General features: G+C 52.9%; 1 protein-coding gene across 1 annotated transcript; it reads right to left on the minus strand.

Moving 5' to 3' along the window:
- Positions 1 to 14,929: 14,929 nt before the first annotated feature.
- Positions 14,930 to 21,646, minus strand: LOC140405608 (probable G-protein coupled receptor 139). Its single transcript, XM_072494157.1, has 2 exons — positions 21,220 to 21,646; positions 14,930 to 17,033 (listed from the first exon to the last, which is right to left on the minus strand). Exons 1-2 carry the CDS (start codon positions 21,461 to 21,463, stop codon positions 16,135 to 16,137), a joined length of 1,143 nt encoding a protein of 380 aa, XP_072350258.1. The 5' UTR covers positions 21,464 to 21,646; the 3' UTR covers positions 14,930 to 16,134.
- Positions 21,647 to 23,989: the final 2,343 nt, after the last annotated feature.

Genomic DNA, 23,989 nt, shown 5'->3' on the forward strand with positions numbered 1-23,989 from the left:
TGTGTCCCTTGCTCTGTGTGTGTCCCTCGCTCTCTGTGTGTGTCCCTCGCTCTGTGTGTGTTCCTCGCTCTCTATGTGTGTCCCTCGCTCTCTGCGTGTCCCTCGCTCTCTGTGTTGCCCTCGCTCTCTGTGTGTCGGTCGCTCTCTGTGTGTCCCTCGCTTGCTGTGTGTTCGTCGCTCACTGTGTGTCCCTCGCTCTCTGTGTGTCCCTCGCTCTCTGTGTGTTCCTCGCTCTCTGTGTGTGTCAATCGTTCTCTGTGTGTCCCTCGCTCTCTGTGTGTGTCCCTCGCTCTCTGTGCGTCCCTCGCTCTCTGTGCGCCACTCGCTCTCTGTTTGAGTTCCTCGCTCTCTGTGTGTGTCCCTCGCTCTCTGTGTGTGTCCCTCGCTCTCTGTGTGTCCGTCGCTCTCTGTGTGTGTCCCTCGCGCTCTGTGCACACCTCGCTCTCGGTCTACCACGCTCTCTGTGTCTCCCTCGCTCTCTGTGCGTCCCTCGCTCTCTGTGTGTCCATCGCTCTCTGTGTGTCCCTCGCTCTATGTGCGCCCCTCGCTCTCTCTGTGTCCCTCGCTCTCTGTGTGTGTCCCTTGCTCTCTGTGTGTTCCTCGCTCTCTGTGTGTCACTCGCTCCCTTTGTGTGTCCCTTGGTCTCTGTGCACCCCGCTCACTGTGTGTCCCTCGCTCTCTGTGTGACCCTCGCTCTCTTTTTGTTCCTCGCTCTCTATGTGTGCCCCTCGCTCTCTGTGTTGCCCTCGCTCTCTGTGTGTCCCTCGCTCTCTGTGCATCCCTCGCTCTCTGTGTGTCCCTCGCTCTCTGGGTGTCCCTCGCTCTCTGTGTGTCCCTCGCTCTCTGTGCATCCCTCGCTCTCTGTGTATCCCTCGCTCTCTGTGTTTCCCTGGCTCTCTGTGTCCCTCGCTCTCTGTGCGTCCCTCGCTCTCTGTGTGTCCCTCGCTCTCTGTGTGTCCCTCGCTCTCTGTGCGTTCCTCGCTCTCTGTGTGTCCCTCGATCTCTGTGTGTCCCTCGCTCTCTGTGTGTCCCTCGCTCTCTGTGTGTCCCTCGTTCTCTGTGTGTCCCTCGCTTTCTGTGTGTCCCAAGCACTCTGTGACCCTCGCTCTCTGTGTGCCCCTCGCTCTGTGCGTCCCTCGCTCTCTGTGTGTCCCTCGTTCTCTGTGTGTCCCTCGTTCTCTGTATGTGTCCCTCGTTCTCTGTGTGTGTCCCTCGCTCTGTGTGTGTCCCTCGCTCTCTGTGTGTCCCTCGCTCTCTGTGTGTGTCCCTCGTTCTCTGTGTGTGTCCCTCGTTCTGTGTGTGTCCCTCGCTCTCTGTGTGTCCCTCGCTCTCGGTGTGTCCCTCGCTCTCGGTGTGTCCCTCGCTCTCTGTGTGTCCCTCGCTCTCTATGTATCCCTCGATCTCTGTGTGTCCCTCGCTCTCTGTGCGTCCCTCGCTCTCTGTGTGTCCCTCGCTCTCTGTTTGTCCCTCGCACTCTGTTTGTCCCTCGCTCTCTGTGCGTCGCTCGCTCTCTGTGCGTCCCTCGCTCTCTGTGCGCCACTCGCTCTCTCTACGTCCCTCGCTCTCTGTGTGTCCCTCGTTCTGTGCGTCCCTCGCTCTCTGTGCGTCCCTCGCTCTCTGTGTGTCCCTCGCTCTGTGCGTGTCCCTCGCTCTCTGTGCACCCTCACTCTCTGTGTCCCTCGCTCTCTGTGTGTCCTTCACTCTCTGTGTGTGTTCCTCGCTCCTTGTGTGTCCCATGCTCTCTGTGCGTCCCTCGCTCTCTGTGTGTGTCCCTCGCTCTCTGTGTGTCCGTCGCTCTCTATGTCACTCGCTCTCTGTGTGTCCCTCGCTCTCTGTGTGTCCCTCGCTCTCTGTGTGTCCCTCGCTCTCTGTTTGTCCCTCGCACTCTGTTTGTCCCTCGCTCTCAGTGGGTCCCTCGCTCTCTGTGGGTCCCTCGCTCTCTGTGCGTCCCTCGCTCTCTGTGCGCCACTCGCTCTCTCTCCGTCCCTCGCTCTCTGTGTGTCCCTCGTTCTGTGCGTCCCTCGCTCTCTGTGCGTCCCTCGCTCTCTGTGTGTCCCTCGCTCTGTGCGTGTCCCTCTCTCTCTGTGCACCCTCACTCTCTGTGTCCCTCGCTCTCTGTGTGTCCTTCACTCTCTGTGTGTGTTCCTCGCTCCTTGTGTGTCCCATGCTCTCTGTGCGTCCCTCGCTCTCTGTGTGTGTCACTCGCTCTCTGTGTGTCCATCGCTCTCTATGTCACTCGGTCTCTGTGTGTCCCTCGCTCTCTGTGTGTCCCTCACTCTCTGTGTGTGTCCCTTGCTCTGTGTGTGTCCCTCGCTCTCTGTGTGTCCCTCGCTTGCTGTGTGTTCCTAGCTCTCTGTGTGTCCCTCGCTCTCTGTGTGTCCCTCGCTCTCTGTGTGTGTCCCTCGCTCTCTGTGTGTGTCAATCGTTCTCTGTGTGTCCCTCGCTCTCTGTGTGTGTCCCTCGTTCTCTGTGTGTGTCCCTCGTTCTGTGTGTGTCCCTCGCTCTCTGTGTGTCCCTCGCTCTCTGTGTGTCGCTCGCTCTCGGTGTGTCCCTCGCTCTCTGTGTGTCCCTCGCTCTCTATGTATCCCTCGATCTCTGTGTGTCCGTCGCTCTCTGTGCGTCCCTCGGTCTCTGTGTGTCCCTCGCTCTCTGTGTGTCCCTCGCTCTCTGTGTGTCCCTCGCTCTCTGTGTGTCCTTCACTCTCTGTGTGTGTTCCTCGCTCCTTGTGTGTCCCATGCTCTCTGTGCGTCCCTCGCTCTCTGTGTGTGTCCCTCGCTCTCTGTGTGTCCGTCGCTCTCTATGTCACTCGCTCTCTGTGTGTCCCTCGCTCTCTGTGTGTCCCTCGCTCTCTGTGTGTCCCTCGCTCTCTGTTTGTCCCTCGCACTCTGTTTGTCCCTCGCTCTCAGTGGGTCCCTCGCTCTCTGTGGGTCCCTCGCTCTCTGTGCGTCCCTCGCTCTCTGTGCGCCACTCGCTCTCTCTCCGTCCCTCGCTCTCTGTGTGTCCCTCGTTCTGTGCGTCCCTCGCTCTCTGTGCGTCCCTCGCTCTCTGTGCGTCCCTCGCTCTCTGTGTGTCCCTCGCTCTGTGCGTGTCCCTCGCTCTCTGTGCACCCTCACTCTCTGTGTCCCTCGCTCTCTGTGTGTCCTTCACTCTCTGTGTGTGTTCCTCGCCCCTTGTGTGTCCCATGCTCTCTTTGCGTCCCTCGCTCTCTGTGTGTGTCACTCGCTCTCTGTGTGTCCATCGCTCTCTATGTCACTCGGTCTCTGTGTGTCCCTCGCTCTCTGTGTGTCCCTCACTCTCTGTGTGTGTCCCTTGCTCTGTGTGTGTCCCTCGCTCTCTGTGTGTGTCCCTCGCTCTGTGTGTGTTCCTCGCACTCTATGAGTGTCCCTCGCTGTCTGCGTGTCCCTCGCTCTCTGTGTTGCCCTCGCTCTCTGTGTGTCCCTCGCTCTCTGTGTGTCCCTCGCTTGCTGTGTGTTCCTCGCTCTCTGTGTGTCCCTCGCTCTCTGTGTGTCCCTCGCTCTCTGTGTGTGTCCCTCGCTCTCTGTGTGTGTCAATCGTTCTCTGTGTGTCCCTCGCTCTCTGTGTGTGTCCCTCGTTCTCTGTGTGTGTCCCTCGTTCTGTGTGTGTCCCTCGCTCTCTGTGTGTCCCTCGCTCTCTGTGTGTCCCTCGCTCTCGGTGTGTCCCTCGATCTCTGTGTGTCCGTCGCTCTCTGTGCGTCCCTCGGTCTCTGTGTGTCCCTCGCTCTCTGTGTGTCCCTCGCTCTCTGTGTGTCCCTCGCTCTCTGTTTGTCCCTCGCACTCTGTTTGTCCCTCGCTCTCTGTGCGTCCCTCGCTCTCTGTGCATCCCTCGCTCTCTGTGTGTCCCTCGTTCTGTGCGTCCCTCGCTCTCTGTGCGTCCCTCGCTCTGTGCGTGTCCCTCGCTCTCTGTGCACCCTCACTCTCTGTGTCCCTCGCTCTCTGTGTGTCCTTCACTCTCTGTGTGTGTTCCTCGCTCCTTGTGTGTCCCTTGCTCTCTGTGTGTCCCTCGCTCTCTGTGTGTCCCTCGCTCTCTGTGTGTCCCTCGCTCTCTGTTTGTCCCTCGCACTCTGTTTGTCCCTCGCTCTCTGTGGGTCCCTCGCTCTCTGTGCGTCCCTCGCTCTCTGTGCGCCACTCGCTCTCTCTACGTCCCTCGCTCTCTGTGTGTCCCTCGTTCTGTGCGTCCCTCGCTCTCTGTGCGTCCCTCGCTCTCTGTGTGTCCCTCGCTCTGTGCATGTCCCTCGCTCTCTGTGCACCCTCACTCTCTTGTCCCTCGCTCTCTGTGTGTCCTTCACTCTCTGTGTGTGTTCCTCGTTCCTTGTGTGTCCCATGATCTCTATGCGTCCCTCGCTCTCTGTGTGTGTCCCTCGCTCTCTGTGTGTCCATCGCTCTCTATGTCACTCGGTCTCTGTGTGTCCCTCGCTCTCTGTGTGTCCCTCACTCTGTGTGTGTGTCCCTTGCTCTGTGTGTGTCCCTCGCTCTCTGTGTGTGTCCCTCGCTCTGTGTGTGTTCCTCGCTCTCTATGTGTCCCTCGCTTGCTGTGTGTTCCTCGCTCTCTGTGTGTCCCTCGCTCTCTGTCTGTACCTCGCTCTCTGTGTGTGTCCCTCGCTCTCTGTGTGTCAATCGTTCTCTGTGTGTCCCTCGCTCTCTGTGTGTGTCCCTCGCTCTCTGTTTGAGTTCCTCGCTCTCTGTGTGTGTCCCTCGCTCTCTGTGTGTGTCCCTCGCTCTCTGTGTGTCCGTCGCTCTCTGTGTGTGTCCCTCGCTCTCTGTGCACACCTCGCTCTCTGTCTACCACGCTCTCTGTGTCTCCCTCGCTCTCTGTGCGTCCCTCGCTCTCTGTGTGTCCATCGCTCTCTGTGTGTCCCTCGCTCTATGTGTGTCCCTCGCTCTGTGCGTGTCCCTCGCTCTCTGTGCACCCTCACTCTCTGTGTCCCTCGCTCTCTGTGTGTCCTTCACTCTCTGTGTGTGTTCCTCGCTCCTTGTGTGTCCCTCGCTCTCTGTGTGTCCCTCGCTCTCTGTGTGTCCCTCGCTCTCTGTTTGTCCCTCGCACTCTGTTTGTCCCTCGCTCTCTGTGGGTCCCTCGCTCTCTGTGCGTCCCTCGCTCTCTGTGCGCCACTCGCTCTCTCTGCGTCCCTCGCTCTCTGTGTGTCCCTCGTTCTGTGCGTCCCTCGCTCTCTGTGCGTCCCTCGCTCTCTGTGTGTCCCTCGCTCTGTGCGTGTCCCTCGCTCTCTGTGCACCCTCACTCTCTGGGTCCCTCGCTCTCTGTGTGTCCTTCACTCTCTGTGTGTGTTCCTCGCTCCTTGTGTGTCCCATGATCTCTGTGCGTCCCTCGCTCTCTGTGTGTGTCCCTCGCTCTCTTTGTGTCCATCGCTCTCTATGTCACTCGGTCTCTGTGTGTCCCTCGCTCTCTATGTGTCCCTCACTCTCTGTGTGTGTCCCTTGCTCTGTGTGTGTCCCTCGCTCTCTGTGTGTGTCCCTCGCTCTGTGTGTCTTCCTCGCTCTCTATGTGTGTCCCTCGCTCTCTGCGTGTCCCTCGCTCTCTGTGTTGCCCTCGCTCTCTGTGTGTCCCTCGCTCTCTGTGTGTCCCTCGCTTGCTGTGTGTTCCTCGCTCTCTGTGTGTCCCTCGCTCTCTGTCTGTCCCTCGCTCTCTGTGTGTGTCCCTCGCTCTCTGTGTGTGTCAATCGTTCTCTGTGTGTCCCTCGCTCTCTGTGTGTGTCCCTCGCTCTCTGTTTGAGTTCCTCGCTCTCTGTGTGTGTCCCTCGCTCTCTGTGTGTGTCCCTCGCTCTCTGTGTGTCCGTCGCTCTCTGTGTGTGTCCCTCGCTCTCTGTGCACACCTCGCTCTCTGTCTACCACGCTCTCTGTGTCTCCCTCGCTCTCTGTGCGTCCCTCGCTCTCTGTGTGTCCATCGCTATCTGTGTGTCCCTCGCTCTATGTGCGCCCCTCGCTCTCTCTGTGTCACACGCTCTCTGTGTGTGTCCCTTGCTCTCTGTGTGTTCCTCGCTCTCTGTGTGTCACTCGCTCCCTGTGTGTCTCCCTTGGTCTCTGTGCACCCGGCTCACTGTGTGTCCCTCGCTCTCTGTGTGACCCTCGCTCTCTGTGTGTTCCTCGCTCTCTATGTGTGCCCCTCGCTCTCTGTGTGCCCCTTGCTCTCTGTGCGTCCCTCGCTCTCTGTGTTCCCTCGCTCTCTGTGCATCCCTCGCTCTCTGTGTGTCCCTCGCTCTCTGTGCGTCCCTCGCTCTCTGTGTGTCCCTCGCTCTCTGTGCATCCCTCGCTCTCTGTGTGTCCCTCGCTCTCTGTGTGTCCCTCGCTCTCTGTGTGTCCCTCGCTCTCTGTGCATCCCTCGCTCTCTGTGTATCCCTCGCTCTCTGTGTTTCCCTGGCTCTCTGTGTCCCTCGCTCTCTGTGCGTCCCTCGCTCTCTGTGTGTCCCTCGCTCTCTGTGTGTCCCTCGCTATCTGTGCGTCCCTCGCTCTCTGTGTGTCCCTCGCTCTCTGTGCATCCCTCGCTCTCTGCGTGTCCTTCTCTGTGTGTCCCTCGCTCTCTGTGTGTCCCTCGATCTCTGTGTGTCCCTCGCTCTCTGTGTGTCCCTCGCTCTCTGTGTGTCCCTCGTTCTGTGTGTGTCCTCTCGCTTTCTGTGTGTCCCAAGCACTCTGTGTCACTCGCTCTCTGTGCATCCCTCGCTCTCTGTGTGTCCCTCGTTCTCTGTGTGTCCCTCGTTCTCTGTATGTGTCCCTCGTTCTCTGTGTGTGTCCCTCGTTCTCTGTGTGTGTCCCTAGTTCTCTCTGTGTGTCCCTCGCTCTCTGTGTGTCCCTCGCTCTCTGTGTGTCCCTCGCTCTCTGTGTGTGTCCCTCGTTCACTGTGTGTGTCCCTCGTTCTGTGTGTTTCCCTCGCTCTCTGTGTGTCCCTCGCTCTCTGTGTGTCCCTCGCTCTCTGTGTGTGTCCCTCGCTCTCTGTGTGTCCCTCGCTCTCTGTGTGTGTCCCTTGCTCTGTGTGTGTCACTCGCTCTCTGTGTGTGTCCCTCGCTCTGTGTGTGTCCCTCGCTCTGTCTTTCCCTCGCTCTCTGTGTGTCCCTCGCTCTCTGTGTGCGTCCCTCGCTCTCTGTGTGTCCCTCGCTCTCTGTGTGTCCCTCGCTCTCTGTGTGTCCCTCGCTCTCTGTGTGCGTCCCTCGCTCTCTGTGTGTATCCCTCGCTCTCGGTGTGTGTCCCTCGCTCTGTGTGTGTTCCTCGCTCTCTGTGTGTGTTCCTAGCTCTCTGTGTGTCCGTCGCTCTCTGGGTGTGTCCCTCGCTCTCCGTGTCCCTCGCTCTCTGTGTCTCCCTCGCTATCTGTGCGTCCCTCGCTCTCTGTGTGTCACTAGCTCACTGCGTGTCCCTCGCTCTCTGTGCGCCCCTCGCTCTCTGTGTGTCCCTCGCTCTCTGTATGTGTTCCTCGCTCTCTGTGTGTCCCTCTCTCTCTGTGTCCCTCGCTCTCAGTGTGCCCCTCGCTCTGTGTGTCCCTCGCTCTCTGTGTGTCCCAACTCTCTGTGTGTCCCTCGCTCTCTGTGTGTCCCTTGCTCTCTGTGTGTGTCCCTCCCTCTCTGTGTGCGCCTCGCTCTCTGTGTGTCCCACGCTTTCTGTGTGTCCCAACTCTCTGTGTGTCCCTCGCTCTCTGTGTGTCCCTTGCTCTCTGTGTGTGTCCCTCACTCTCTGTGTGTCTCTCGCTCTCTGTGAGTCCCTCACTCTCTGTGTGTCCCTCGCTCTCTGTGTGTCCCAGCTCTCTGTGTGTCCCTCCCTCTCTGTGTGCGCCTCGCTCTCTGTGTGTCCCACGCTTTCTGTGTGTCCCAACTCTCTGTGTGTCCCTCGCTCTCTGTGTGTCCCTTGCTCTCTGTGTGTGTCCCTCCCTCTCTGTGTGCGCCTCGCTCTCTGTGTGTCCCACGCTTTCTGTGTGTCCCAACTCTCTGTGTGTCCCTCGCTCTCTGTGTGTCCCTTGCTCTCTGTGTGTGTCCCTCACTCTCTGTGTGTACCTCGCTCTCTGTGTGTCCCTCGCTCTCTGTGTGACCCTCGTTCTCTGTTTGTCCCAGCTCTCTGTGTGTCCCTCGCTCTCTGTGTGTCCCTCGCTCTCTGTGTTTGTCCCTCGCTCTCTGTGTGTCCCTCGCTCTCTGTGTCCCTCAGTCTCTGTGTGTCCCTTGCCCTGTGTGTGTCCCTCGCTCTGTGTGTGTCCCTCGCTCTGTCTTTCCCTCGCTCTCTGTGTGTCCCTCGCTCTCTGTGTGTCCCTCGCTCTCTGTGTGCGTCCCTCGCTCTCTGTGTGTATCCCTCGCTCTCGGTGTGTGTCCCTCGCTCTGTGTGTGTTCCTCGCTCTCTGTGTGTGTTCCTAGCTCTCTGTGTGTCCGTCGCTCTCTGGGTGTGTCCCTCGCTCTCCGTGTCCCTCGCTCTCTGTGTCTCCCTCGCTCTCTGTGCGTCCCTCGCTCTCTGTGTGTCACTAGCTCACTGCGTGTCCCTCGCTCTCTGTGCGCCCCTCGCTCTCTGTGTGTCCCTCGCTCTCTGTGTGTGTTCCTCGCTCTCTGTGTGTCCCTCTCTCTCTGTGTCCCTCGCTCTCAGTGTGCCCCTCGCTCTGTGTGTCCCTCGCTCTCTGTGTGTCACTCGCTCTCTGTGTGTCCCTCGCTCTCCGTGTGTCTCTCGCTCTCTGTGAGTCCCTCACTCTCTGTGTGTCCCTCGCTCTCTGTGTGTCCCAGCTCTCTGTGTGTCCCTCCCTCTCTGTGTGCGCCTCGCTCTCTGTGTGTCCCACGCTTTCTGTGTGTCCCAACTCTCTGTGTGTCCCTCGCTCTCTGTGTGTCCCTTGCTCTCTGTGTGTGTCCCTCACTCTCTGTGTGTACCTCGCTCTCTGTGTGTCCCTCGCTCTCTGTGTGACCCTCGTTCTCTGTTTGTCCCAGCTCTCTGTGTGTCCCTCGCTCTCTGTGTGTCCCTCGCTCTCTGTGTGTGTCCCTCGCTCTCTGTGTGTCCCTTGCGCTCTGTGTCCCTCGGTCTCTGTGTGTCCCTTGCCCTGTGTGTGTCCCTCGCTCTGTGTGTGTCCCTCGCTCTCTGTGTGTCCCTCGATCTGTTTGTCCCTCGCTCTCTGTGTGCCCCTCGCTCTCTGTGTGTCCCGCGTTCTCTATGTTTAGAGTAGATGTACGAGGCAAGTTTTTTCCGCAGAGGGTCGTGGGTGCCTGGAACTCACTACCGGAGGAGGTGGTGGAAGCAGGGACGATAGTGACATTTAAGGGGCATTTTGACAAATACATGAATAGGATGGGAATAGAGGGATACGGACCCAGGAAGTGTAGAAGATTTTAGTTTAGTCGGGCAGTATGGTCGGCACGGGCTTGGAGGGCCGAAGGGCCTGTTCCTGTGCTGTACATTTCTTTGTTCTTTGATAAAAGAAAATTTCATATAAAATGAAACTAGGAGAATCAACATGAAATACACTTACAATAGAAGTGTTCACACTCATAAGGGAGGTTGGACAGGGCAGATAGGAAGAAAATGTTCCCCCTCATAAGAAGACTGGGAGGTGCAGTGATCTGTTAATTATTATATTGAAAAATAAACTTAGAGTACCCAATTCATTTTTTCCAATTAAGGGACCATTGTTCTGCCTCCGCAGATGTTTTAGGCAGTATCCTTTTGCACCCCCCCCCCTCCACCCTGCCTCCCTCCTTCCCCACCACCCTCCTTTCCCCTCTCTCCCAACATCACCCTTTCCTGATTCTGTTGGTACAGAGGCGAGGCTGTCTGGTCTCTCCCGCGCAAAGTTTACTGCTTGTGCCATTTTCTTTTTGCAAAAATGTGTTGTGAACTGTTTTAACAATCAGAGTATCCTACGCCCCTCCCCGTACGTTGGTACTGAGGGGAGGGTATCCTGTTCCTCCAACACAAAATTAGTCTTTATACCGTTTGGCATTGTATATATTTCCTACTGTTTAATAAAAGGATGTGGCCAGTCCACCTACCCTGCACATCTTGGGGCTGTGGGGGCGAATCCTAAGCAAACACGGGAATAATGTGGAAACGCCACTCGGGCAGTGACCCAGAGTCGGGATCGAACCTCGTCAGGTAGCAGTGCTAACCACTGTCCCACAGTGCTGCCCTGGTCCTCAGCACCATGAGGCAGCAGTGCTAAACACTGACCCACCGTGCTGCCCGGGTCCTCAGCACAATGAGGCAGCAGTGCTAACCACTGTCCCACCGTGCTGCCCGGGTCCTCAGCACCGTGAGGCAGCAGTGCTAACCACTGTCCCACCGTGCTGCCCAGGTCCTGAGCACCACGAGGCCGCAGTGCTAACCACTGTCCCACCGTGCTGCCCTGGTACACAGCACCATGAGGCAGCAGTGCTAACCACTGACCCACCGTGCTGCCCTGGTCCTCAGTGTGGTGTTGGGTGCTCTGGTGCACAGATGAGCCAACACAGTTGTATGTGGTACAACTCTATTTTATTTTAACTCTTATAATACATTTCGTTCTGGATACTCTGCACGTGCTGTCTCCCTGAGTGTGTCGTGTAGTAGGTCTGTCCTGGTCCTCCTCTGCAGCTAATACTGACCACCAGGTGTTGTGTCTGTGCTTTTATATCTTTCTGTCATTGGTTGTGGTGTTGTGTGTTCGGATTTGTCTGTTGGTGTGTCCATCATGATGTGTGTGTTTGAATATCATGACATCCCCCCTTTTTACAAAGATATGTGCCTACGTGGTTATAAATATAATTGTGTCGTGAGTGCATCTAAGAGTGTGTGTGTGTGTTGTGTACAGCGTGTGTATATGACGTAACTATTTACATGGGGCGATGTCGGATGCGTCACACTAACAAGGTTGTACCATAACAAAACTTGGATGCGAGAGAAAAAAAACTTGAACATTGGTCTGGTCAGACGATATCTGGAACAATAAACAACAACAGGTTATAATACAGAAGTGTTTGACTTTTTGAACGTATGAACAGCGTTATAAGTCCAGTCTAATGGGTGACCGCCTCAAGAATGGGCTGGTCCTCAAGCCGGTTCAGCTGTGGAGATTTGGGGTCACACTGGTTCACCTTGGACTGTTGGAGGTGATGCTGTTGCCGAAGTCTCTACTTTACCATTTGTTGTACTTCGTGCAGTGCTTGGTTTTTTCATTCGTGCAAATATAACATTCAACATCTTTGTTAGTGGTGCCTTGGCTGTGGTTTGGTTCTGGTGGCGATGGAAGGGGCATGATCCGTGGCATCTCCACGAAGTCATCCTTGGGAACCAGTGGAGGATCCGGCGTGTGCGTACGGTTCGGTTGCGAGCGTGGAAGGCGGCGCAAAGCTCGCTGATTGCTCCTATGCACAAATCCATCCGCCCTGCATGCCAGGAACAAGGTGGAGTTTTTTCTTTTTATGTTTGTGGTGGACGGCATCTTGTAGCCGATGGGTCGTTGCCATCGAAGTAGCACCATCACTAATATCATGCAAGGCGATGACTGTGCCAGATGTGGAAGTTGGCCGAGACCGTGCATGCTGGTTCCGGCCACCTGCTGTGCCGGAAGGGCGACTCCGCAGAGAAACGTCGAAGCATGTCGCCTTGGAGAGAGAATTGTTGCTCGCATCAACGTCTGGCGATGGTGCGAATTGGTGTGTCCATCTTGGACCGCCGGTGCTGGTTGCCACTGCCGACCCAGTGGGACTGCCACGCGATCCATTCCCTGTCGCCGTGGCATCCGCCGTCACCCTGAGCGTGCCATCACCGAGGCCGCGACACCGCCCGTCCGGAGCAAGGTCTGGCGTGCGCAAATCAGAGTCGGTGCTTGGCTGCTCCCCATCTGGAGTCCGGTCTGCCTTCCGTCGATGCCCCCTGTCCGGAGTCCCAACAGGTTCACTGGAGGCAGCCGAGATTCCCTGAAGCTGCACTTCTGGAGTCGGAACATGCAGGAATGCACCAACCAGTGGAGAGGGTCGAGCCATCGAGGGTGGAAGCAGTGCGCCGCCACCGCAGTCGTCAGTGGTCCCACCGTGATCGTCGAGTGCCTCGGTACGCACTAGGCGAGGTCTGTCACCTTGCACCTTTTGCATGAGAAGTGGAATGCTGTCGTCACTCGTCTCACATCCCGTGGAGAGATCCTCATTAGCAGCTTGCTGTTCACTAGGGTTGGGTAAATTGTCAGAGTTTTCATCTGGTGGTGCACACCATGTCGGTGGACTGTCATTGTCTTGCCGTTGTCCTTCATTTGGGCTTTTCTTCTTTGGAATTTTAAATCTTCCCCCAGACATTGCAGAACCTTGTTTATTACCCCCAAATTCTCCCATATGTATGGTCTCGAATATAGGATCCAATGTTTCTATCGACATTGTACTATTTTCCAAAGAACATTCCGTTTCACTTTTCTTCTCAGGTACCTCATATGTATCTTTGTCTAATGTATATGCCTTCATGGTCTCTGGGTCTGATTTTGCTGGGACTGGCATGGTCACAGTCTCTCTTTTACTGTTCTCAATTGCCCACATTATACTCCCCATACATAACTGCTTAATCACTGGGGTTAGTGTGGTACAATGGATAATCGGGTCGACCTTATCTGCATCTTCACCATTAGTGGAAAGCACACTTGGTTCACTTGAAACTGCTGCGGGTTTTAAATTCGTTATCTGGCTACTCGATGTCGGTGTCCTCAGGATTCTTGCTCCAATGTTCTGCTCATTTATCAGTGGAGTGTGTATAGGTTCAATGCAATTAATGTTCCCCTCAAGGTTTGAAGAGTCATTACTGACTAACTGCTGGTCTCCGAAGTTGGGATTTTGCGGCGTTGTGTTGAAGGGAGACATTTGTCCCTGCTGTAGATATGATTCGGGTTGTGTTATTTCCATTACCTGAGGATCAATGTCTTGTCCATTTTTTCGATCCGTACTAAAACACTGGCAATTCTCAGTCTGCTCCTTGCAAGTTAAACATTCAATTCATTTCGTTAGCAAATCCTCAGCATCCTTCTGTGGCCGTGCAGCATTATTAATCTCTGTTCGGCTATAATGATCCTGAAGGTCAGCGCATAAACCTGTTTTCTTCGGGCTTGGACGAGGCGATTCCTTTGGCTTGTCTTCAGTTGGGCTTGAACAGTCTTCAGCGCTGTGCCCTTCATTGTAGCATGAGAGACCGTCATGGTCATGCTGCTGTGTAGTGGAGCATGGTAGGCTGTTATAGCCTTCTTGCTGTTCACGTGAGCATGGCAGACTTGCATCGTCTGCCGCTGGTTGGTCAGGAGAGGTTGCTAGACCCTCATGGTCTTGTTCCTGAAAGGACTGCTCATTGGAGTCTTGCGTTGCTTCTATCGTGGAGGCTGTCCACGAGCTCCCTGTGGAGGCTTGTGACTCTGGAGTCACTTCTTGTTCATGCAAGGACTGCGCTCTGGAGTCTTGTGTTGCTTCTATCGTGGAGGCTGTCCACGAGCTCTCTGTGGAGGCTTGTGACACTGGAGGCACTTCTTGTTCGTGCAAGGACTGCGCTCTGGAGTCTTGCGTTTCTGCAATTGTGGAGTCTGTCCACGAGCTTGCTGTGGAGGCTTGTGACACTGGAGTCACTTCTGGTTCATGCGAGGACTGCGCTCTGGAGTCCTGCATGTCTTCTTTCATAGAGTCGGGAACGTTGAGCGGGACGTGGACCACGCTCTGTGTGGCAGCAGGGCGCTCTCCGTGTGCTTGCAGCGCTCCCTGTCTGTTAATGTCAGGCTGCAGCATCATCTGGCACTGATAAGTTGGGACGTCATATCTGCTGGATTGAAGATCCTCAAATCCGAAAAATGAATCCGCATCTGCGTCGGATTCAATGTGGGGGCCGCCAATGTGCAACACGAAAGGTTCGTCCGAGTCATAGTCGTATAGGACCACGGAGCTATCATTGGGCTCGCGAGGTCCGGAAACACTGTAAAGATCGTCATCGAAGTATTCGAGGTCAGAATCATCGGCTTGTGCGTAGGTAACTGCTTGTCGGAGGGTTCTTCGGAGGTCAAATTCATCTCCTGGGTCAATTTGCGGCAATGTGCTGTCATTCCAGGTGAGGGAAGGTTGTTTTACAGCTTTAACAGATTTTTGTTTTTTTGATTTGGGATGTTTCCCCTTTAAATTGGTGCGGTCTGGGGCCTCTGACATCCTGACGCTCGGTATGTAGCACGTAGGAAGCGACTGCGCATGCTCAGATCGCTGTTCCTTTACCGATGACCGTTTTCTTGACTGCGCATGCGCAGCATCTCGCGCATGCGCAAACGAAACTTCCGGTTCTGCGCACTGCTCGCGCAACTGTGCTAGCGTGATACCTTTAGCAAGATGGCCGCCGACCTCGACCCAGCCCTTTCTCAGGCCCGGGATTTCGGCCTCTGGGAATTCGGGATCCCGGCCACGAGGTGAGTACTGCAGCTTTTCTTACCTTTACTTGCCGATTGGATTGCGTTTTCTTCACAGTACTTGGAGAATTTGTCCAGGACTGCCTGGTAATCGTACCTTTGCTGCCTCCTGAAGAACCTGAACCTTGTGAATATTTCTCTTGCCCTTGCACCGGCGATGGTGAGGAGAAATTCAATTTTTTCATTATCATCCAGGTCTTGGAGTTCAGCTGCCACCAGGAACAATTCGAACACTTGCCGGAATCGTCGCCAGTTACCGCGGAGATCGCCGTAGCACTGGAGCGGCAGCGGAACCGGGAGCTCTATCATTTTGCCTGGGCACTGCTGGTTGTCTGTGTACACTGAGGTATGCCGGCAGGTATCGATCCACTCCTGTACCATGTGGTGTTGGGTGCTCTGGTGCACAGATGAGCCAACACAGTTGTATGTGGTACAACTCTATTTTATTTTAACTCTTATAATACAGTTCTGGATACTCTGCACGTGCTGTCTCCCTGAGTGTGTCGTGTAGTAGGTCTGTCCTGGTCCTCCTCTGCAGCTAATACTGACCACCGGGGGTCGTGTCTGTGCTTTTATATCTTTCTGTCATTGGTTGTGGTGTTGTGTGTTCTGATTTGTCTGTTGGTGTGTCCATCATGATGTGTGTGTTTGAATATCATGACACTCAGCACCGTGAGGCAGCAGTGCTAACCACTGTCCCGCCGTGCTGTCTGACAATAGATTCCAAATGGTGGTACTCGAACACCCAGAAACAGATGCCAAAGAATTTATTATCCTCCACGGACCAAAGAGCTCCTGCGGCCCAACAACGCTGATCTGACAACAGAACTGCTCTAATTGACACTAATTCTCCAGCCCAGTGGGCCCATAGCTTTGAATGTTTTGACAGTTCGAGTGTTCATCCAAGTGCTTTGAATGGTTAGTTTGTCTGCACCAATTACTCTCCCAGACAGGGCTCTCCAGATTCTCACTTCCCTCAGATAAATTATTTTTCTTTAAATCGCCTCTAAACCTCCTGCCTTTCAGCTTCAAATTTTGCCCCGTTGTATTTGACCCTTCAACTAAGTTGATCAGCTGACTTCTTTCCTCCTCTCCAAGCCCTTCGTAAGCTGCTGCACCTGAATCATGTTCCCCTTGAACCGTCTGTGCTCCAGTGAAAACAGAGCTAAAATGTTCCACCCCAGGCATCATCCTGCTGAATCTCCTCTGCACCCCCTCCAGTGCAATCACATCCTTCCGAGAATGCGGAGACCAGAATTGAACATTACTCCAGCTGTGGCCTCAACAAAGTCCTGTCCAGCTCCAGAATCACCTCCTTCCTCTTTTGGGAACATCATCACCTTGAGTTCTTTCTGCAACCTGTCCTGATGTGAACCTTTTCTGGCTACTCTCCTTCACTGTGTAAAAGTCTAAAACATGCTTCCTAACAGCACTGCTGACATAATGACGTGATGCTGATTGCAGCGGTTAAAATAGGGTCGGACCGAAACTCCGAGCCCAGGGCAATGATGGATTGCCAATAAATCACAAACTAACAGTGATGTACAACTAATGAAAAAAGAAACCCGTGTGATGTATTCCAGGCAGTACGGATGGTATCTGCAGAACTAAGACAGGGGCATGAGCGGGACCTCAGACTAAATCAGGAGTTCAGGCCAAATGAAAGGCAACAGCACTGTAACTGTCTCTTTGCGTCTGCAGGAATTCACCGGCTAATATATGAAGTTACGTTTATGTCTGATGTCTCAGCTAATTTACTTTCTATGATCATTTAATTTGCTTCATAAGTAGAATGAATGGATATTTCATCATATTCTTCAACTGTTCTCTGAATTTAGTCTGTGAAATGGCATAAATCACAGTGTTTGTGCAGCAACTCAGCAACTGTAGCATGAATCCCAATTCTTGCACACATGTAGGTAGCGGTATGTGTTCAATCAATAACCCGTATATTCGGTTAACTATAAAGTATACCATATATATTGCCCATAACAAAACAAAATTCAACGAGATAATGAAGAGTAAAATGATGGATTTCCTCCGACTCTCCATCTCTGGATCTCTGGGACTGTGCCCACTGCTGTGAGCCCGGAGTCTCCTGCGGGCCCTGCTGCTCAGGACAATGTGTCTGACGGTGAGAACATTGAGCAGCAGAATCAGGACAAATGGAGTCGCTGGTGTTATAATATAATGGATGAATTCGACGGTTCCCCAGATGATTGATTGCGTTTTTTTAATTGAAACCTCACAAAACCAAGGTGTGTTTCCGAGCATATAACCAGGATCAAACATAAAATACCAGAAAATGTTCTTCAGACAGCTCAGCACAGCCACTGTCCCCAGAACCACAGCCGCCGTTTTCTCGCTGCAATATTTACTTTTCAGCTTCGGGCAACAAATGGCCACAAATCGATCGAAGGTGAAAGTGACGGTGAACCAGACAGAACAGTCAGTGACTGCATAAAGCAGGACGGCGTGGATATTGCACAAGTGGAGCCCAATCATAGCATCAAAGAATTGCTCATAAACAATTGGAATGTGTCTCAATATCAGGTCGAAGATCACTATCAGCAGGTCAGCTGCTGCCATGGCCAGCAAATAGCGAGTGACACATTTGGAGAGGCCGCAGTTCCCCTTTGAAATTACCACAATTGTTGCTACGTTAGCTGCAAGGAAGGGAAAGAAATAGCGAAGGTAGGTCAGGCCGTGAGCAACTGTACAGTTTGGAATAAGTATTTATTCAGATAATCACAGCCAGTGAATCATTGAAAAAGTTGCCTATCGCAGCGTCATTTCTGGAGACGTCGATGTTCATTGAACAATAAATATGTGGGCAGCACGGTAGCCTTGTGGATAGCACAATTGCTTCACAGCTCCAGGGTCCCAGGTTCGATTCCGGCTTGGGTCACTGTCTGCGCGGAGTCTGCACATCCTCCCCGTGTGTGCGTGGGTTTCCTCCGGGTGCTCCGGTTTCCTCCCACAGTCCAAAGATGTGCAGGTTAGGTGGATTGGCCGTGATAAATTGCCCATCATGTCCAAAATTGCCCTTAGTGTTGGGTGGGGCTGCTGGGTTATGGGGATAGGGTGGCGGTGTTGACCTTGGGTGGGGTGCTCTTTCCAAGAGCCGGTACAGACTCGATGGGCCGAATGGCCTCCTTCTACACTGTAAATTCTATGATCTATGATCTATGATCAGTTTCGGGAATTAATGTTCACCTGGAACATCGGTTCATCAGAGATCACATCCAGTCTACTTATTTCACGTTCCAGGGCCAATGGCTGAATTTTGCAGCAAATCGTGGAAGCTGCAAGTTTCACCGACACCTGTGAAAGATAGAAATGCGTTCACACTCCATTGGTTACTCTGAAGCATTCAGAGCAGCTTACGGTTCCTCACCTTTATAATACTCACACAGGGTATTTGTGAAGATGACCCAGGCTTACTGCTCCTTGCCCAAACACAGTGGAGGACCATGGGCATTGTGACAACGTGGGGATGGGAGCACAGATCATTGGGAATCAAGGTTGGGAATCACGGAGGCTGGGGATTGAGGGTGATTTAGAGATGTGGATCAGAAATTGGCTAGCTGAAAGAAGACAGAGGGTGGTGGTTGATGGGAAATGTTCAGACTGGAGTACAGTCACAAGTGGAGTACCACAAGGATCTGTTCTGGGGCCGTTGCTGTTTGTCATTTTTATCAATGACCTAGAGGAAGGCGCAGAAGGGTGGGTGAGTAAATTTGCAGACGATACTAAAGTCGGTGGTGTTGTCGATAGTGTGGAAGGATGTAGCAGGTTACAGAGGGATATAGATAAGCTGCAGAGCTGGGCTGAGAGGTGGCAAATGGAGCTTAATGTAGAGAAGTGTGAGGTGATTCACTTTGGAAGGAATAACAGGAATGCGGAATATTTGGCTAATGGTAAAATTCTTGGAAGTGTGGATGAGCAGAGGGATTTAGGTGTCCATGTACATAGATCCCTGAAAGTTGCCACCCAGGTTGATAGGGTTGTGAAGAAGGCCTATGGAGTGTTGGCCTTTATTGGTAGAGGGATTGAGTTCCGGAGTCAGGAGGTCATGTTGCAGCTGTACAAAACTCTGGTGCGGCCGCATTTGGAGTATTGCGTACAGTTCTGGTCACCGCATTATAGGAAGGACGTGGAGGCTTTGGAGCGGGTGCAGAGGAGATTTACCAGGATGTTGCCTGGTATGGAGGGAAAATCTTATGAGGAAAGGCTGATGGACTTGAGGTTGTTTTCGTTGGAGAGAAGAAGGTTAAGAGGAGACTTAATAGAGGCATACAAAATGATCAGAGGGATAGATAGGGTGGACAGTGAGAGCTTTCTCCCGCGGATGGAAATGGCTGGCACGAGGGGACATAACTTTAAACTGAGGGGTAATAGATATAGGACAGAGATCAGAGGTAGGTTCTTTACGCAAAGAGTAGTGAGGCCGTGGAATGCCCCACCTGCAACAGTAGTGAACTCGCCAACATTGAGGGCATTTAAAAGTTTATTGGATAAGCATATGGATGATAATGGCATAGTGTCGGTTAGATGGCTTTTGTTTCGGTGCAACATCGTGGGCCGAAGGGCCTGTACTGCGCTGTATCGTTCTATGTTCTATGTTCTATATACCACGGAGACCCACCGCTTTTAATTCACTTCCAAACTTCAAACGGCAGAAGATTTGGAGATGTCGTCAGAGGAAGAATGGCAACAGTTTTGAGGAGGATAGAGAGAAGCTGCATTATCTGGCGGCGGGATCCTCTGACAGCGCACTCACACCCGTGGCTAATGGTCCACGTGGCGATTAGGCTTCAGGCCCTGTGCTTGCATTTGGTGCCTGTGGTGCACATTTCTGCCGCTATGCGGAAGATTGTCTCTTCCGGCTTGCGGGGTTGTCCTGTAGCAGAATACGAATCTCGCTGGGCAGGTCTCCCTGGACCCCAGTGTTTGTTTTTTCAGGCCGTGCTGAAAGGTTTGCACCACCTTATCAGTATTCTCTCCAACATCAGCAAAATGATGGAAGTGCTATCAAACAGCAGTTACTCAGCAATAACCAGCTTACGGACACTCACTCTTGGCTCTGCCAGCGTCATCAGCTCCTGACCTCATTACAGCCTTGGTTCAAACATGGACGAAAGAGCTGAATGTCAGAGGTGAGGGGAGAGTGACTGCCCTCGACATTAAGACAGTTTTTGACCGAGTGTGGCATCAGGGAGCCCGAGCGAAACTGGAGTCAATGGGAATCAGGGGGAAAACTCTCCGCTGGTTGGAGTCATACCCGGCACAAAGGAAGATGGTTGTGGTGGTTGGAGGTCAGTCAGCTCAGCTACAGGACACCACTGCAGGAGTTCCTCAGGGGAGTGTCCTCGGCCCCAACCATCTTCAGCTGCATCATCAATGACCTCCCTTCCATCATAAGGTCAGAAGTGGGGATGTTAGCGGATGACTGCACAATGTTCAGCACCATTCGCAACTCCTCAGATACTGAAGCAGTCCCTGTCCAAATGCAGCAAGACCTGGACAATATCCAGGTTTGGTTGGACAAGTGGCAAGCTACATTCACGCCACACAACTGCCAGGCAATGACCATCTCCTACAAGAGAGGATCTGACCAGAGCCCCTTGACATTGAAAGATATTGTCATCGCTGAATCCCCCACAGTCAACATCCTGGGAGTAACCATTGCTCAGAAACTGAACTGGACTCGCTACATTTACACTGTGGCTACCAAGGCACGTCAAAGGCTAGGAATCCTACAGCGTGAACTGAACTCCTGGCTCCACAAAGCCTGGCCACCATCTACAAGGCACAAGTCAGGAGTGTGATGGCATACTCTCCATTTGCCTGGATGAAAAAGCTCAACACCATCCAGGACATAGCAGCCCGGTTGATTGCTCCCCATTCCACAAACATTCAAACCCTCCACCACCGATGAATAGTCGCAGCCGTGTGTACCATCTACAAGATGCACTGCAGGAACTCGCCAAGTTTCCTTAGGCAGCACCTTCCAAACCCACGGCCAATACAATCTAGAAGAACAAAAACAGCAGATACGTGGGAACCCTAGCATTCTGTAGGGTGTACCTTCACCTCAGGAACTGCAGCAGTTCAAGAAGGCAACACCACCGCCTTCGAGAACAACTAGTAATAGGCACTAAATGCTGGACGAACCAGTGACGCCCACCGTAAATACATTTATAAAAAGAACAGCTGGGGTCCCAGCACCGATCCCTGTGGTACCCCATTAGTCACTGCCTGCCATTTGAAAAAGGAATTAGGGCAGCACGGCCGACAATGGTTATCACAGTTGCTTCACAGCTCCAGTGTCCCAGGTTCGATTCCCAGCTGCGTCACTATCTGTGCGGAGTCTGTGTGTTTGCGTGCGTTTCCTCCAGATGCTCCGGTTTCCTCACAATGTCCAAATATGTGCAGGTTAGGTGGATTGACCAAGCTAAATTGCCCTTAATATCCAAGAAGTTTAAGTGGCGGTTTCAGAGTTACGGGGACAGGGTAGATACGTGGGCGAGTCGGGTGCTCTTTGCAGCGGCCAGTGCAGTCCCGAAGGGACAAATGGTCTCTTTTCTGCACTGTAAATTCGGTGATCTCTGACTCGTTAATTCCAACTCTTTGTTTCCTGTCTGCCAACCAGTTTTCTATCCATTCAATCGAAATCCCCCAATCCCATGCAACAAAAAAAAATAAGTTGATGGGAGCTATGAAAAAGTGGCATTCAGGCAGAATAGCTGGGTTTCAAACGGAACACAATAGACAGCAGCAGTGAAACTAATGAATCACGAGGTACCTCCGAGTGACTAACATAGTTAATTATTGGACAGAGAGACTTACCAAAAACACCAGCAATCGCCAGGATTGGGTAGTAAAAGAATTCTATAGCTTGAAGAGTGTACATGATCTGCATGCTTACTGACATCCAACCAATGCCGTCAGATAGATATTGAATGGGGATGGATAAGAGGACAGGCCCTCCCCCGAGTATCCGAGCTAATGGTGGACTAGTCCAATCTTCAGCAGTCAGGCTGGGATCTGTTGTTGTCAGATTCCCATCGATTGTCCGTGTGTTCGTATCCATTGCTGCAGCATTCCAGTGTCTCTCTGCCAGATTCCGATCCAGCTGCTAATCCCCTGCTCATGCGGGAGAAGATGCTCACATTCTGAGCAAACAATTGAATATACTCACTTATTAACCCAAGAGGGAAAGCCCCGGGTGGCGCGTTTCACATCCCTGCAGACTGAGATTAAATCGAGCCACTTAACAAACAACTTGAGTTAACTGTTTGTGAGCCCGTTCTTTTTACACCCTGAGCAGTAGGGCATTCACTACATTACAGTGAGGGGTGTACCAGCATTCAGCATGACAGCAGTGGCACCATACCACCTGATGTTAGTCCCGACACCTTCCGTCCAAAGATGGAAAGTGGTTCGTGAATTCTCTTTTGATTAGATGGGTGCAAGGAGGTTACTGAACAGGGCTTCAGGATTCAGACCATGAAGATGATAGAGAACAATAAACGAGAACAGGCAAAATAGTTGAAACTGTTCTTGTGGAGTTTGCACATCCTCCCCGTGCCTGCATGGGTTTCGCACTCATAATCCGTGTGGAGTTTGCACATTCTCACCGTGTCTGTCTCGGGTTTGCTCCCACAATCCGTGTGGAGTTTGCACATTCTCACCGTGTCTGTCTCAGGTTTGCTCCCACAATCCGTGTGGAGTTTGCACATTCTCACCGTGTCTGCGTGGGTTTCGCACTCACAATCTGTGTGAAGTTTGCACAATCTCTCCGTGTCTGTCTCGGGTTTGCACCCACAATCCGTGTGGAGTTTGCACATTCTCACCGTGTCTGCATGGGTTTCGCACTCATAATCTGTGTGAAGTTTGCACAATCTCTCCGTGACTGCGTGGGTTTCCTCTCGCAATCCGTGTGGGGTTTACACATTCTCACCGTGTCTGTGTGTGTTTCACACTCACAATCCATATGTAGTTTCCAAATTCTCATCGTGTGTGTTTGGGATTCACCCCCACAATCCGAGTGGAGTTTGCACATTCTCACCGTGTCTGTCTCGGGTTTCCTCTCGCAATCCGTGTGGAGTTATTCATTCTCACCGTGTCTGTGTAGGTTTAACCCCTCACAATCCGTGTGGGGTTTACACATTCTCACCGTGTCTGTGTGTGTGTTTCACACTCACAATCCATATGGAGTTTCCAAATTCTCATCGTGTGTGTGTGGGTTTCACCCCCACAATCCGAGTGGTGTTTGCACATTCTCACCATGTCTGTGTGGGATTCGCACTCACAATCCGTGTGGAGTTTGTACATTCTCACCGTGTCTGTGTTGGGTTTCGCACTCACAATCCATGTGGAATTTGCACATCCTAACCGTGTCTGCGTGGGTTTCGCACTCACAAACTGTGTGGAGTTTACACATTCTCACCGTGTGTGTGAGGGTTTAGCACCCACAATCCGTGTGAAGTTTGCACATTCTCACCGTGTGTGTGTGGGATTCACACTCACAAACCGTGTGGAGTTTGCACATTCTCACCGTGTCTGCGTGGGTTTCGTACTCACAATCCGAGTGGAGTTTGCACAGTCTCACCGTGTCTGCGTGGGTTTCACTCTCACAATCCGTGTGGAGTTTGCACATTCTCACCATGTCTGCGTTGGTTTCGCACTCACAATCCATGTGGAGTTTGCACATTCTCACCGTGTCTGCGTGAGTTTCACTCCCACAATCCGTGTGGAGTTTCCACATTCTCACCGTGTCTGCATGGGTTTCTCACTCACAAGCCGTGTGGTGTTTGCACATTCTCACCGTGTGTGCATGTGATTCGCACTCACAATCCGTTTGGAGTTTGCACATCCTCATCGTGTGGGTGAGTGTTTCACACTCACAATCCGTGTGGAGTTTGCACATTCTCACCGTGTCTGTGTGGGTTATGCTCTCACAATCCGTGTGGACTTTGCACATTCTCACCATGTCTGCGTTGGTTTCGCACTCACAATCCATGTGGAGTTTGCACATTCTCACCGTGTCTGCGTGAGTTTCACTCCCACAATCTGTGTGGAGTTTCCACATTCTCACCGTGTCTGCATGGGTTTCGCACTCACAAGCCGTGTGGTGTTTGCACATTCTCACCGTGTGTGCATGTGATTCGCACTCACAATCCGTTTGGAGTTTGCACATCCTCATCGTGTGGGTGAGGGTTTCGCACTCACAATCCGTGTGGAGTTTGCACATTCTCACCGTGTCTGCGTTGTTTTCTCACTCACAATCCGTGTGGAGTTTGCACATTCTCACCGTGTCTGTGTGGGTTATGCTCTCACAATCCGTGTGGAGTTTGCACATTCTCACCATGTGGGTTAGGGTTTCACACTCACAACCCGTCTGGAGTTTGCACATTTTCACCGTGTCTGTGTGGGTTTAACACTCACAACCAGTGTTGTGTTTGCACATTCTCACCGTGTCTGCGTGAGTTTCACTCCCACAATCCGTGTGGAGTTTCCACATTCTCACCGTGTCTGCATGTGATTCGCACTCACAATCCGTGTGGAGCTTGCACATTCTCACCGTGTCTGCGTTGTTTTCTCACTCACAATCCGT

This window comes from Scyliorhinus torazame, unplaced genomic scaffold (assembly GCF_047496885.1).
Source record: "Scyliorhinus torazame isolate Kashiwa2021f unplaced genomic scaffold, sScyTor2.1 scaffold_147, whole genome shotgun sequence".
Taxonomy (NCBI): domain Eukaryota; kingdom Metazoa; phylum Chordata; class Chondrichthyes; order Carcharhiniformes; family Scyliorhinidae; genus Scyliorhinus; species Scyliorhinus torazame.

What these genes read in the sequence shown, in the direction of transcription:
- LOC140405608 (XM_072494157.1), bottom strand. Translation starts at nt 21,463, where the DNA reads ATGGATACGAACACACGGACAATCGATGGGAATCTGACAACAACAGAT. An exon ending in GGCGATTGCTGGTGTTTTTG is followed by an intron (nt 17,034 to 21,219) that starts GTAAGTCTCTCT and finishes CCTTCCTTGCAG; the next exon opens with CTAACGTAGCAACAATTGTG.